The 15,969-nt window shown below is 45.1% G+C and overlaps 1 protein-coding gene across 2 annotated transcripts in view; it reads right to left on the bottom strand.

Moving 5' to 3' along the window:
* Window positions 1-15,969, bottom strand: part of MFSD6 (major facilitator superfamily domain containing 6) — a 73,995-nt gene that overhangs the window by 39,854 nt on the left and 18,172 nt on the right. For both annotated transcript variants that reach the window (XM_058664728.1, XM_058664729.1), the window contains exon 2: window positions 2,125-3,726. In XM_058664728.1, coding sequence (XP_058520711.1) covers window positions 2,125-3,674 — 1,550 coding nt within the window. In that variant the 5' untranslated portion in view covers window positions 3,675-3,726. The remainder of the gene's footprint in view (window positions 1-2,124; window positions 3,727-15,969) is intronic.

The following is a 15,969-nucleotide window of genomic DNA, read 5'->3' as shown; positions in this document are numbered from 1 at the left end:
GCCCTGACACTGTCATTACACACATGCACGCACACCCAGCTCTACATGTCCACTCTGCCTTTCCTATTAGATTTAGTGAAACTCCCACACCGAAGCTGGAAATAAGGATTCTTTAACTCCTCACATTCAAACCATTCTACAATTTTACCATCCAATTACCTACCCCCAATTTCTGTTGCCACTGCCGCAGTTATGTCTGTATTACCTTTCACTTGGATTATTTCAAGAACTTTCTCAGTGGGCTCCTGGCTTCAAAGTTACCTTCCAGATGGAAAATGAGAGTGATCATCTCATGTGAAAACCAAAAGGTATATTCTACTTTAAGCCTTGACTCCCAGATAAAGTCCAAGTTCCCAATCCCAGCGTGCCCCTGGGCTTCAGCATTACCTGTATTTTCCATCTCCTTCCCTTGTATCCCTGTATCCTAATAATCTTGGATTCTCTGGACCTAAATAATTGTTAAACTAAACACATATGAAGGTGCTATGGCTTCAACATGCCCTCAAAGGTTCCCTGGTAGAAACCAAATTCCTAAATTCTTATATGCATGGTAGCTGGAGTGGGACCTGTGGGAAAATAGATGAGGATTAGATGAGATCGTGGGAGCAAGGCACAAACTATGGCATTATTGGCTATGTTAGAAAAGCAAAAGAAATCTGAGCTAGCACCCCTCTATGTTGTTGTTGTTTTAAGATTTATCTAATTTACTTGAAAGGCAGAGTTACAGAGAGACGATATCTTCCTCCTGCTGGTTTACATTCCAAGTAGGCTCAGTGGCCAAGCTGGGCCAAGCTGAAGCAAGGAGCTTCACTTGGGTCTTCCATGTGGGTGCAGGGTCCTAAGGACTTGGGCCATCTTCCATTGCTTTCCAAGTTGCATTAGCAAGGAGCTGGAGTGGAAATGGAGCAGCTGGGACTTGAATAGCTGCTCATGTAGGAGGCAGTTAATGCACATGGCTATGAGAATCGCCTGGATAAGGTTAGAGGACATTCCACATTCTTAATAAGATAAAGTTATTTTCCAGAATAGCTGCACTGAACATGCCTCCGGGATTCTGCACATCTGGGAACCATTCACACAGAGCCTCACTTTGTTTAGAGAAAACAAAGGGGTCAAACATTTGAGACAGAGAAGGAATACGGCATAGTCTCCCAAAGCAAAACCAAACCAAACAAGAAAAAACATTCACAATTGTTTCAGGAAAAAGAATGATTCTAGGTTAATTTCCAATGAGAAAATACTCCCTCCAGTTTTTAAACCTTGTGATTCTCTATTTTTCCTTTTGATTTCTGACAGAAACATCAGGTTTAAAGATCACCACGGACACATAGTCACACACAGTTGCCTTCTCTTAGTTACAGCAAGTTCCAGATCTAAGGACAGACATTTCTATGAGACCAGAACGCTGAAGTATAGCTGACTCCACATCTGAAAGTCAGCACTACAGCAGAAGGACCTACAAAGAATAACACGGAATGAGCTACAGGTAAACATTAACACTAGGAAACACTAAGCATGTATAGATCTTTACTTTTTTTGGAAAGGGCTTACAAGGGGAGAGTCAAGTAAAAGATTTTTAAATATCACATGTCTTTAGAGCAGACAAAAATGCAGAGAGACTTATGCTACAATCAGAAAGGAAAAAAAAACTATGAAGGAATTTCTTCCATGTAGACTACGAAGGATGAATGAAGGCTTAAAAACAACAACAACAACAACAACAACAACCCACAATCTAATTCATCTACTGAAGTCCTCCTTCATAAATGGCTGGGACATCTGGTCCATTAAGTCACATGGACCGATACAGTTCACTAAACTGGTGCTCCCAAGCCTGAACATGCACAGCTACACATGGCTAACTAGCCTCAAAATTCTTGTCTGAGGGGTGGAAGAAAACAGGCAACCACTTTTTTGTTTGAAATAATCCAACCATGTTCATGAATCCCTTCTCTCGCTTTTATTTTAAGGAAAAAAGAGAAACCCTCATTCCCACTCCCAATCCTACCCCCAACGCAGACTGTAATACCCTTAACAAGATTCCCCATGGAAGGGTAGGTGAGAGGAGCTATACGAAGTTAGGGCTCACTCTAGATAGGACACTGATGCATATGCCTTTCTTACCTGATGTGGCCAATCAATTCAATGAGCTTGTGACTGAAAAAATAAGCGGTCAGTTCGGATACGTGACTCAGGACTGAACAGACTCCAAAGAGTGTTGTAGTTCCATTCAGATCTTCCAGATGCCAGTAGAGAAAGGTGAACACAAAGCCATATCCAAATCCCATAAACCACGCCACGAACAACACTGATCCGTACTGCACGCTACAGAGCAGTCTGATCAAGTCCCAGAAGTTGAAGGTCTGCGAGGGGCTTGTGGAGGGCGGTGTCTCCTCCGAGGACTCTGCAGAGTTGTTCCTTTCCACCTGTGGGATCTCTACCTCCTTCCCCTTATCATTGCTTTGGAAGTGGTTGTAGCGGAACCGGAACTGAGTAGCAACGATCAAGGCCATGGTCATGAGAACACCAAAGACGATGAAGACAATCTGGTAGTTCCGGTATTCGGGGGGTTTACACCCCTTTCCATCGATGAGCACATCTATGTGGGTGTAATCAATCCCAATGCCCACAGACAGCATGGCCAAGCCCCAGCCCAGCGAGCCCCACATGCGCTGCAACCCATAGCGGTCTCTATGCTTTCCCAGGTACTGGAGTGTCACCGTGTCCACAATCGTGACAGAAGAGGCACTGAAAAATTCTCCTATTATGACAACTACCAGAATCACCAAGAATATAGCTTCAACTTCCTCCTGATCATACACAAGAATGACTTGGTCAGCAGGCAAAGATTTAGTGGTAGTGATGACAACAGTGGTTGTCTCTCTGGTTGCATTTTCTGGGGACGTAGGTGTTGCTGTGCTTGGGCTCAAGGTCAAGTCCATAGGGCGGAGAGTTGTTCCGTATGTCTGGAGTGGCAGGACAGATGCACTGGTGTTTGAAGCTGTTGAATAGGTAACAGGGTCTGTGGTGTTCAGGCCTGTTTCTATTGGTGACCAATCAGAAGGAAGCAGGTTCCTCTTCTCACGTATTTTTGGTGATGTGGTGAGGAGGGAGGTACCAGAGGAATTTGTTGGCAGGATGGTAAACAGGTGACTTGAGTTGGTGGGAGGTGCTGTTGGGGCAATCTTTGGTACACATCTCAGGGTAGCAGGTTTCACAAACCCAATGCCCAGGTTGAATAAAACCCAACACAAAAGAGAAAACAGGAGGACAATCTTGCCTTTTTTAAAGCGATCTGCAACCACACCCCAAAAAGGTGCACTGCAGAACTCAATGAAGTATCGAATACCTACTAGCAGTCCACTCTGGCTGGGGGACATTCCCAGCTGTTTGTAATACACAGGCAAAAGGGGGTAGAGAGAGCCATAAGCAGAGTAAAAGAAAAAGTAGAAAACCTTGGAAATCAGAAGATCATTGTTTATTTTGACACAGTGTTTCTCTATCCAGTCTATTTCCTCCTCAGGCTGAACAGGTGTGTCTGTGGAGGAGGGTGTTTCGTTGGAAGGTGGGTCTGGTTCCCTGGAAATGCCGTTAAATGGGTCAGCAAGCACATACTTTCTCTTGTGCTCCTCTTCATCGTCCGTTAAGATAGCAACTTTGTCATCTGCCGCCATGGCTTACCACCACCATCAGAACCTTTAAATCTTCAAGATTGTGATTGTTGATCTGTAAAGCAAAGTTTAAAAAGATGGCTTAGGGAAAAAAAATCCTAACAGGTAAACAGAATTTCAACCTGCAGGAAACAGATATTTTACATTGCAGCTAAAGTCACCACTGTGACAGAGAATTTGAACCACTTATTGCTTGTAACCAATATTATAAAGATAAACAGGTTTGCCAAAAATAAATATTCCTGGTGGTCACTGACTAATTACATTTTCCAATGTCAGGTTTATAACTCGGGTTCTTCTTATTCTTTTCACTGATTCCCAGGGGAAATGTAAAATGACATGAATCATGTCTAAACTAAGATATGGAGAGGGGGAGAAGAGAGGGGAGGGAGGGGAGGAGAGAAGAAGGAAGGAGAGGGAAGGAGAGGAAGGAGAGGGAGGGGAGGGAGGGGAGGAAGGAGAGGGAAGGGAGGAAGGAAAGGGAGGGGAGGAAGGAAAGGGAGGGGAGAAGAGGGAGGGGAGGAGAAGAGAGGAGAGGGAGGAGAAGGGAGGAGAGGGGAGGAGAGGAGAGTTGGGGGTGGAGTAGGGGACAGAAAACATGAGTGGTCTACCAGTTGTTCACGTTGCCCTAACTCAAATTGTCCAAACATTACCTTCCTATTCAGTACAGCTGGCCAAACAACTACAGATTTTCTCCCTGCACATAAAACAGAGGCTCCTTAACCACAGAGTACTAGTAGCGTGCAGAGCCCAGCAGTACCATGGGTGCACACATCTGGTCCGGATATACACATCTGGTCTTGAACCCTGACCCCACACACACACCTCCCCTCTCACTTTCATGTTTAGGTTCCCAGAAGCTGCAAGACTTTCCTCCTTCAAGCAGGAAATGGGAAGGCTCCTCCCTGGAGAACCTGCCGACTTTGAAGCCTCCCTAAACAATTCTCTACAGGAGTTCAAAGTTATCAACCTTTCCACTAAATAGGAGTGGCTACCAGGGATTGTGTGGAAAAAAAATCAAGAGAAAAACGTGAAAAAAAAAATCAGCAGAGAGAAACCAGGAGCTGTGTAGGAAGAAAATATTTTTAGGTGTATTATTAATTTGTTAGAACAAGGGGAAAACACTGCAACCATGAAACAAACAGGAGAGCTTTCAAGGGAAGAGGTTGCAGCAGATAACAGGCATGGATGCTCCAACGAAAGAGGTAGCTGTAAATCGTAAGAACCACAGCATAAACGAACTATCAAGAAATAATATCAAAAAAAGACTTTAAGACAACTTAACTTCTTAGGGAAAAAAAATCAACAATATGGCTACTTCTACTTTACACTATACATAAAAATCAAATCAGGATGGATTGTGAAGTATAAAATAATAAAAGTACACACTTTTCAGAAAATACAGAAATGTGTCTTCAAGAACTAAAATATAAAATAATCTATCAAGCAGAACACAAATTCACTACGCATGAAAAACCAAATAACTGAATACATTAAGAAAATCAGTTCACTGAAGTTTAATGCTATAGACTGAATTGTTGAGTTAAAGGGTTGGAGAAACTGTTCTGGTGAAGGTTTTATATATGTGTGACAAAAGAATGGCTCCAGATAGAAAAAGGCTCTTTCTTAAAATTAACAGGAAAGGGATGGGCACTCGAGCAGTGGTTAAAACCTGCCTTCAGAAGCACCTAACACGGGGGTGCCTGGGTTCAAGCGCTGGTTCTGCTTCCTACTCCAGCTGCCTGCTGATGTATAGCAAGTAGTGGCTAAAGGACTTAGGGTCTCACCAAGTGGGAGAACCAAATGAGTTCCAACTCTGGGCTGATCAGCTCTGGCTGCTGAGGGCATCTGGGGAGTAAAGCAGCATTTCTCTCTCTCTCTCTCTCTCTCTCCCTCCCTCCCTCCCTCCCACACACACACACACACACACACACACACAAATAATTAAATAAAAAAATTTTTGGAAGACATTAGGAACCCTAATAGGAAAAAACAAGCAAAAGACTTGAAAAGGCACTTCACAGGCTAGCTTATTCAAATGGAAGCTCTACCCAGTGAACTGGAAAGAAAAGGAAGCAGAAGACAGTCAAGCAAAAGGGAAGAAATAAACTCCCCCTTTTCTCAGTTGATGTGATTGTCTATGTAGGAAATCTCAAGAAACCTACAACGACTTCCTGAACTAGTAAGTTCAGCAAGTTCCCCAGGCTACAAGATAAACATAAACAAGTCATAAATATGGACACCAAAATTCAAAACATAACAGCAGGGGAGCATCTGACATAGCAGATCAGACCACACTTTGGAAGCACTCATCTCATATCATAATACCTGGGTTTAAATTTTGGCTCCATTCCCAAATCCAGTTTCCTGTTTATACACACCCTGGTAAGCAGCAGGTGATGGTGCAAGAACTTGGGTCCGCCACCCACGACAGAGACCCAGATTGACTCTCTGGCTTTTGGCTTCAGCCCAGCCTAGCCCACCCTCATTAGCTGGAGGTATGAGGAGAGTGTTAGTTATTTAAAAAGATGATAGAGTTCTAGTTCATACGATATTACGATATTATCCCGATATTGTTACGCGCAGCTAATTCCCACAACCTGGTTCTTTACCGTGAGCTGAAACACACCAGACGCAACGAGGTATCTTTTGGAGGTTTTATTCCAACGGAGCAGGAATGGATAGAGGGGAACGGGAGAGCAAAGAAAAGCAAGAGAGAAGAGAGAGAGAGAGAAGAGAGGGGTAAGAGCGGGGTAAGAGGGGGAGGGATAAGAGCCGGGAAAAGAGAGGTAAGAGCCGGGAAAAGAGAGGTAAGAGAGCGGGCCGCACCTGGGGGAGCCTTTTGTCGGCCAGGTATAGGGGGTGGGGATTGGGAGGGATTGAGGGCAGGCCCCCAGGGGATTGGCGCCTGCAGGTGAATGCCTAGGGATGATTGACAAGTGGGTGGAGTTGGGGAGGGGGCTGGAAGATTGGGAGGTGGGATTCAGGTGGAAAGCCAGGTTACATCCGATTGGTGGATAGCTAGGCCGGCGCGAACTTCATGAGCTGTGAGGAAGAAGGAATGGCGCCGGGTCCAGGGAAGGCTATTGGAATAACTCCTTACATTCCTCCCTTTTGTTATATATAAAGGAAGAGGGGCATTGTTCTCTGGGTTCTAGGAGCTGGTCTCTCTTGGCAGTGGTTGCAGCCTGGTGGGAAGAATTGGAGACGGAGGGACGATTCTAGTCCTGCAAAAGAAACTGGTTAATGGTTTGATTAAAAAAAATTTTACATTTCAGTGGCTGGGAATGGAGGGAAGGGTTACTAAGAGTCCTTATTGAAAAGCTGGCTTGAGTTGATTTTCTCTTAGCCAGGCCTTCTTGTACTTGATTCTGCATTACTCCTGAATTGTCAGCATAGACAGGGTAGCTTCACCAGGAACCAGAGACCCTGACTACGTGAACAGGGATAAAGGACGACGACCGCTCTAACTTCTTCGAGCTGAAAGGGGGCGTTGTTGAGTAACTGCAGGAGTAGGGGGTTCTAGGGGTTCCTGGTAGAAGTAGAAGTCATCAGATGTCTGAAGTACTGCCTGGCACTTGAAGGTTTCTCTTTCTTGAAGTCTAGATAACAAAACAAATCATAAGTATAATCTTTCCCAACCTAGCAAGTCATGAGTTCAGTTAGAAACCCAGCTGGAGTACTTGGGCTTTCAAGCTTAGATATAAAAGAATTGTCAGGTTTCATACTTTGTCAGAGTAAACATTAGTTTAAAATGATGGACTAGATTTATAACTACTTCAAGTCCCAAATTTTGAAACATACCCAATGAGTGCAATGGAACACATTAAACCTTTTGGGTTGCATGAAATTGTTATCTGAAACAATGAAAGGATTAGTGTATGGCATCAGAATACAAACCCATCACAGGACAGGTAAATGCAAGCTGACTCCTTGAGTAACTTAACAATTATTGCATTTGATGTTTATAGTAACTTTGAATCTAGCTAGGAAGCAGGCAAGTGCTAGATTTAACAATTATACTTTACCTATCGTTGCAAGCCCTAAGAGTTTCAGGAAGACAGCCTGGAACATAAAGCACAGTACTTAAAACATTCTGTTACAAGACTACTAGTCACATTGTAGATGGCACAAGATTTTAACTAGTTTTCATTTACAATAACTCAGCAGTTTATAATATTCCAACAAGATTTTACAGAACTTCATACACTTTAAGGCAGAGGCAAGCAATCCACTAACTTATAGGCTAACAAGTCATGTACTGGCAATTGAACACAAGAATCTTAAATAGATAAGCTGAGAAGTCCCAAATAACTTGGCAAATTATGAGCAAGACATGAAGTCTGCCTTAGGGCAGTGAGGGTATCCTACCTCAGTGAAGTCTAGCAAAAACTGAAGAGGGAGATGGCAAACATGTCTATCAGGAGCCTGGTCATTGAGGCAGGCTGAACAATTACAGGTTAACTAAATTTTCCCTAGGAATGCTTCTTTTCTGAGCTTCTAGATTAATCTGTCACCTAAGCTAATCTGGGGCTCCTGAGAGACCCTGAAGGTCACTGTAAGAGAGGGAAGAAGCCAAAGCTAGCTAGGACAGAGAAGGCAGTGTCCAGATGGAAACTTACAGTTTCCCTTCCACTGTGAGAACCACCTGGGGCTCTTGGGTGCTGTTCCGAGGTGTCACCGAAGTCCGTGGATGGTCCTTGAGCCTGTGCAGGTTCCTGGGCTGCTTCCTGTCCCACGTGGGAGATCCAATGGGAAATGACTGACCTGAAGTACTTGGCCTTCAGGGGCAGTCACATCTCCAATGACCTCCTTGGCAGTTGGGACATGGTCCTGGGTGTCCTTTCTGATGATCCTTGGCGAAGTGTCCATTGCTTCTGCAATGAAGAGCACTTGGGAGGCCTCCGGGGGTCTCACTGGAACCAGGAACACACACCTCTCACATCCTGCTCTGCCATGGGATCCCCTCCTGGTCTCTGAGGTAAAAGACCATAGTGACCCCTTTAAGAGGATATCAGGGTACATCCAGGTCCCATTTGTAAGTTTCTAAAGTTCTTTCCTAATGTCCAGGGCAGTTAAGAGTCTGCTATCTATACATCACCTATTCTTCTCTACATAGAATCTAATGGAATATACTCAAAGTCATTCCTCAAGCATTTTAGGAAGCTGGAGGATTACTCTGTGGCCCTAATCTCAAGGAATTGTTTAAAGCAAAATTAAAAGATTTAGCTTAGCAATTCTCATCTATGAAGGTTTTCATCTATAAGTCAATCAAAACAGACTACATAGTTTGCCACATAAACATGTACATGCATACCAGCTAACATACATTATAAAACAAAACAGGTTTTGTAACAGCTTTTGAAAAATCTCTTAGATGCTTTAAAGTTACCAGTTATTTAGAATTATATCTTGCTTTCAGCAACCCGAATTAAAGATGCTTTCAGTTGGAACCTGTAGCTTACTGTTTAACTTTAGCTCTATCTGCAGTGGATGCAATAGTATCTGTTGGAACTAGAAGATGAAGCATTCATTGTTAGAATTATAATATCGACAAATGTAAACATCTATTTACTACACACTTGTACTGTTTAGGCCTGTAGGCCTTGTTCATTTGGATAACAATTGTGAATAATGCAATAAATTCATTAGACTTTAGTGATATTTTGACAATTATAGCAAAATATCATGTATAAATGATGTATAAAATATAATAGCAGTTTGTTAACATTTTATTACTATAATATAAAGTTTATACCACTTCACATCTTAACAGCACCTTTTGACAAATTCCAAACAGCCTAATTAGTGGTCATCTCTACAAAATGAGAGATAAGTTCTTTTTGACATTCCCATGATGCCTCGCTGGGAATATCAAAAATCAGTAAGTTTGAAATGTTTGAGTTTTTAAATGACTGTTAAGTGACTGTGAAGGGTGTCAAGTACGCTTAAAACGTCTGGTTGATCAATTCATTGTTGAACCCAAATAATCCCACAACTTGGAACAACTCCACAATAAGAAAACATTTTGACCAATGCACATAAGCACCAGTATACATAATTTATACCAGTGTATTTTATATATAACCGTTACATTACATTTAGTTACAGACCAAGTTGCATTTTTTCTTTTTCCTCTTTTTTTAAAGAAAGGCTAAATCACTTATCTCTTACTCCACCCCTCTCAGCTAATGGGTGGGAGGGAAAGTTAGAGAAATTTAGGCCCTTAGGGTAGCTGGGTGTGGTCAAGTCAAAAGTTAAGTTAGGCCAAAGGTTAAAACAGAAAAAAAAGTTTTAAACAGGAAATCTTTGCTACCCAGTGAGGAGAGACCTTCAGACAGAGGGGGATGGAAGGGAGAGAAAAGCAAGATGGCGGACAGAGGGATGGGGTGGGGCTGACTGCAGATGGAGGATAAGATGGCGGTTTCTTAGATGACAAAAGAGATGGGGAAAGCACGTGGCACCAGAGCCCTGGAAGAGGGCACTGGGGTTTCCTACTTCATGGCTAGAAAACTATGGAAAAGACAGACAGAAAGCTGAGTGAAGAGGGAATGAGACCTCCCGCCCATTTTTCCGAATGCACACACTAGTCAGCTAGATTCCGAAGAATGTCCGGATCCAGAGTGCCATTAACCGGCCACTTGGAGGAGTTAGCTAGGGAATACTGAGGCCAATCCACATTACAGAGGCGTATTAGAGTTTTACGTTTTAGGTAACGAGCCAATTAAAGGGTTTCTAAATTTGCCAGAAGACAGCCCAAGGGAGTGTTAGGAGGCGCTGGCGATGAAAAAATAGCTCCCACGATTAAGACTCAGGACTGATTACCACAGTGGACCCGGTGGTCCATGAAAACGACCCAGTGGTCCGACCCAGTGGTCAAGAAAAATGGCTCTCGTAGAAGGTCGTCACCCTCTACGTAAGGGACAAGCCAGGTCCCAAAACACCGCCTGTATCCGAAGTTGTTAAAAACGACCCAGTGGTCCAGCCCAGTGGCCCAACTCGGAGGTACAGGGGGCCCCCGTAGTGACCCAGTGGTCGGGGGACTTCCAGCCCAGTGGCTAAGAGACACGGCACCCGGCCGGGGTTTACAGAACCGGTCTCCCAAAAACTCCCAGAAGTGGAAAATCAGACCCGGTTAGAGGAGCACAAATGTGCCGAGCCGCACCCAAAACTTCAAGGGCTGAGAGGGAACCCTACCTACAATAGTGTATGCATGAAATAACTTAGCATTCGGAAAGATGGGGAATACCTCGTGTGCTCCACGTGGAGATGGAGTACCGGGGAGTACGCGTCTGGGCTACGTTGTTGCTGGATGGAGGCAGATGCTAGCACCGTCAGGTCAGATGAACTCAGGAACGGCCACGTGGAGGTAGAGAATTCCGGAACTGGCAGGCGAAGAAGGCGAAATCGGGAACAGGCCGAAGAAGACGAAAGCAGGAACAGGCCGTTGGAGATGAATTTACGAACCAGCGGGCGGATGGAGATGGATTCTGACGGCTGCTGGCGAGTCTCGGTGGCAGTTAACACAGATCATAGTTCTCACGGCTCGGGTCCCGGTAATGGCCGAAGGCCCGAAGGCCACGCGGCCAAGTTCCGGGGGAAACCGACCAGTCACGGCACCAAATGTTAGTTATTTTAAAAAAGATGATAGAGTTCTAGTTCATACGATATTACGATATTATCCCGATATTGTTACGCGCAGCTAATTCCCACAACCTGGTTCTTTACCGTGAGCTGAAACACACCAGACGCAACGAGGTATCTTTTGGAGGTTTTATTCCAACGGAGCAGGAATGGATAGAGGGGAACGGGAGAGCAAAGAAAAGCAAGAGAGAAGAGAGAGAGAGAGAAGAGAGGGGTAAGAGCGGGGTAAGAGGGGGAGGGATAAGAGCCGGGAAAAGAGAGGTAAGAGCCGGGAAAAGAGAGGTAAGAGAGCGGGCCGCACCTGGGGGAGCCTTTTGTCGGCCAGGTATAGGGGGTGGGGATTGGGAGGGATTGAGGGCAGGCCCCCAGGGGATTGGCGCCTGCAGGTGAATGCCTAGGGATGATTGACAAGTGGGTGGAGTTGGGGAGGGGGCTGGAAGATTGGGAGGTGGGATTCAGGTGGAAAGCCAGGTTACATCCGATTGGTGGATAGCTAGGCCGGCGCGAACTTCATGAGCTGTGAGGAAGAAGGAATGGCGCCGGGTCCAGGGAAGGCTATTGGAATAACTCCTTACAGAGAGTAAACCAAGAAATACGCAATATCTCGGTATCTCTCTGTGTGCTTCTTTCTCTCTCCATCTCCATCCAAAAAAACTAAGTTAGAGATACAGCCATTGGCAAATGCTTCAAAAAAGAAATATTTAAGTATAAATGAACCACACACAGGACTATATGCCAAAAATCAAAAAATCCTCATGAAAAGACAAGATACAGAATAGGAAAAAAGCATGCAAACTACATATCCATGGAAGAATTAATTTCTGCAACTTTTAAAAATTTTCAGTTTAAAAGTACAACTGAAACAAATGATATGAGACGTTTGCAAAAGAAGGAACAAGAGTGCTGATGCTAAGCACATGAAAAGATGTCCAGGATTTATAACTATCAGGGAAATGCTAAATTAGCAATGATATATCACTGAACACCTCTAAGAATATTTAAACCAGTGACGATAACAAATTCTAATAAGGATGTACAACTATAGGATTAGATACACATTGCCAGTGGGGACATAAAATGGCCCAGCCATTCTAGAAAATAGTTCGGAAGTTTCTTACAAAACTAAACATTTCAATACCACATAACTCAGCAATTGTATATCTGGGAATTTAATCTAGAGAAATAAAAATGTATTTTCTCATAAAAACCTATGGTTACAGCACTTTTATCATTCAGAGTCAAAACTGGAAACCACCTAGATGCCCTTCAATGGACAAAAGGTCAAACTGTAGTACAGCAATCCCATGGAAGATTCTGACATAATAAAATGGGACAAAAAATGACCAATACTAGGGTGAGCTCTAGAGAAAAAGAGTAAAAAAAAAAAAAAAAAGCCAATTTGAAAAGATCACACCCGGTATGAATCCATTCAGAGATTCCTGAAATGACAAAGGCATTCAGACGAAGAACAAGTAAGTGCCAGAGACTGTGGGGAGGGAAGCGGTGACTATAAACAAGGGGTGAAAAGCAGTTAAGCTCAGAATCTCAGTGGCCCCAACATCAGCTGCGCATTCGTAGCAGGGGGAGGGGGTAACGAGTGCAGATCCACGTCCTTCTCGTGAATCCACAAACATCTCAACATGAAGTTTAACAGAAAAAAAGGTTAATATGAGGTTACTTTTGAAAAACACAGGAACTAGACTTTAGGATGCTGACAGTATTTCTTTATCCGAGTATTTTATGAACATACTCATGACTAAAAAGGCCAAACTGTCTCATTCATTAACCAAAAAAAAGAAGAAGAAGAAGAAGAAACTTAAGGACTTAGAATATGAACAAAAAAGAAAAATAAATGACAACTGGAAAAGCAAGTGTAGGACCACTCCAGAAGTTAAACATCTAAAAAATAAAGAACTCCAAAAAAAGAAGAGAAATTGAGAAAAAAAATTTTTTTAAAGAACAGTGTGTAACCTTTAAAATTTATTTATTTGGAAGAGTGACAGGGGGCTGATGTAGTGGTGTACCAAGCTAATCCTTCATCCGCAGTGCCAGAATCCCATTCCGGTGTTGGTTCAAATCCTGGTTGCCCTACCTTGGATCTAGATCCCTGCTAATGGCCTAGAAAGGCAGTGGATGGTTCAAGAGCTTGGGCCCTTGCTCCCAAGTGGGAGAATCAGAACAAGCTCCTGGCTCCTGGCTTCAGAGCAGCTCAGCTCTGGCGGTTGAGGCCATTTGGAGAGTGAACCAGCAAATGGAAGAGCTCTTACTCTGCCTCTCCTTCTGTGTGTGTGCAACAACTGCAAGTAAAATAAATCTTAAAGAAAATATGTTACAGACAGGAGGAGGAGAGGAAAGGGGGTAGTCACTGGGAGAGAGCTCCTGTATCTGCTGGTTTACTCCCCAGATGGCCACAACAGCCAGCACTGGCCCAGGGTGAAACCACGAGCCAGGAGCTTCCTGCAAATTGTCTGTCAGAAGTGCATTAGCAGGGAGCTGGACTGAAGTAGAGCAGCCGGGACATGGATCGACACATATAAGAGATGCCAGCATCACAGGCAGCAGTTTTAGCCAAAATGCTTTACAAATGAAATTTCTCAAAACATTAACCTCTCATGTATCCTTTGTCAGGTTGTACCCTGCCAAATCAAGGGGGCAAAGGCATATATCAAGAGAGAATAAGATATGAGCTGCAGAAGTAGGAGACCTAACATGGGAGAAAGGTGACTGACTGGAAGTCCCAGGATGAGAGCTGCACACCAAATACAAAGGGCAGAGGCTTCAGGGGAAACTCCATCAGCTAGCTACATGACATTAGTAAGATCACCAACACCTGCGCCTGCATCCTAAAAGGAAACTGAGACAATAAGCAATGAGAGCAGAGATGAATCAGGCACAGAGAAAGTAAACAAACACTACCAGAAAACAAAAGGCTGCACAAGATGGGGGATAGGCTGTGCTGAGCTGGGCCAGAGCAACCACCGGCATGCACAAGATCAGAGGCTGGGAACAGGTGGGGAGTTAAGGGGATCTCACAACTGGGTTGTGGCTTCCACTGGTGAGCACAAAAGCCAGAATGGGGACAGCAATCTGGGCTGGACATATCTGCAATGTCCCTCAACATGGGTGTGGACTGGGTCTGGTGTGCCAGAATAAGCTAGACTCCAGCACCCAACTGGTGCTCATGACAGCCAGGGTAGGTGCAGGACAGGCTGGGCTAGATTTTGGCTCCCTCTGAACCATGTGAGCTGTGTCTGGGCGTGGACCAGGTGTGACTGAGCTGTAGCAAACAACAGTAAGAACAGGAATGGGTGTGGGCCGGTTGGCAAGGCCACTGTTCCTGCCAGGACAGGAGGTGGACTATGTCAGGCTGGGCCAAGGATCCATCTGTGTGCCCACGATCTGCCACTGGGAGGAAATCTGACAGAGAAGCTTGAGGAACTCCTCACAATTTCTGTGAGTACAAGAACAAAGGCATGAGGCAGCCCAGACCAGCCCTGTTACAGCACCCGCTGGTATAAATGTAGGTCGGGATTGAAGGCGGGCCAGGCTGGGCCATTTCATAATACCTACTGGCAGATTTGATAACTAGGGCAGGGTGCAGGACAGGACAGGCCAGGCCACAACACTAGCCAGTTCCTATTAGGGCCAGGACTTGGGGCTGGCTGGGCACTAGCCACATGCAGCACCCACCAGCATGAGCTGGAACTGAGGGCAGACTGGGCCAGGCTGCAGCACCTGTTGGCAAATACCGAGGTTAGACAGGCCATACCAGACTGGGCCACTGCACCCACCAGCACACACAAGACCTGGGAGAAGGGGTGGTACGAGACCGGTAGGGGGCAACGCAGGCTCCCCTGCTGGGCCACTGCTCCCACTGCTGAACATGAGAATTGGGACCCAGGGCAGAACAGGTCAGGCAGGGCTACACCACCTGTTGGCCTGCATGTGAACTAGGTTAGGGAGAGAGCCAGGCTGGGCTAACCAAGTATATCCACTAGTGCATGCATGAGCCAAAATAAGTGCAGGCTAGTTGGGCTTTGCTGCAGCATCAGCTGACAAATGCTGAGACTGGGAGTAAGTACTGTCAAGCTAGAACGCAGAATCACCTGGAAAGTGCAAGATCCAGGGCTGGGAGTGGGCCTAGTAGGGAAACCATGGGCGATGGATTGCAACTCCCACTGGTGAACATGAGAACCAGTGCTGGGCGTGGGCCTGGCTAGACAGGCAGTGGCACCCACTGGCATGAATGTGAGCTGGATAGTGGGTCAGCTCGGTTGAGCAAGGCTTCAAAGCCCACTGGCACATATGAGAGCTGAATGGGACGTGGGACAGACTGGACCAATCTGTTGCACACGCTGGGAAGCACAGGAACCATGGCTGGGAGTGGGTCTAGTGGGGGGGTTTTGAGGGGCTGCTCCAATTAGGCTGCTGCTCCTGCTGATGGACGTGAAGATCACGTGTGTGGTGGGGAGGGTTGGGCTGGGCCACAGCATCCACTGGTTTATGTAAGAGATGAGGCTGGAGATAGAACTGACCCAGCAATTGCAACTATCAGTGTGTGCATAGGCTGACGTGGGTGATGAACTAAGCTGGACCTTGTACTGGCAAGTACACATGAGTCAGGTCTGGAATCACCTCAAAGTTTCTTTGGTGA

Source organism: Ochotona princeps, chromosome 5, assembly GCF_030435755.1.
Source record: "Ochotona princeps isolate mOchPri1 chromosome 5, mOchPri1.hap1, whole genome shotgun sequence".
Taxonomy (NCBI): Eukaryota; Metazoa; Chordata; class Mammalia; order Lagomorpha; family Ochotonidae; genus Ochotona; species Ochotona princeps.
Note: the sequence above shows the minus strand (reverse complement) of the source record. Positions and strands in the feature narration are given on the sequence as shown.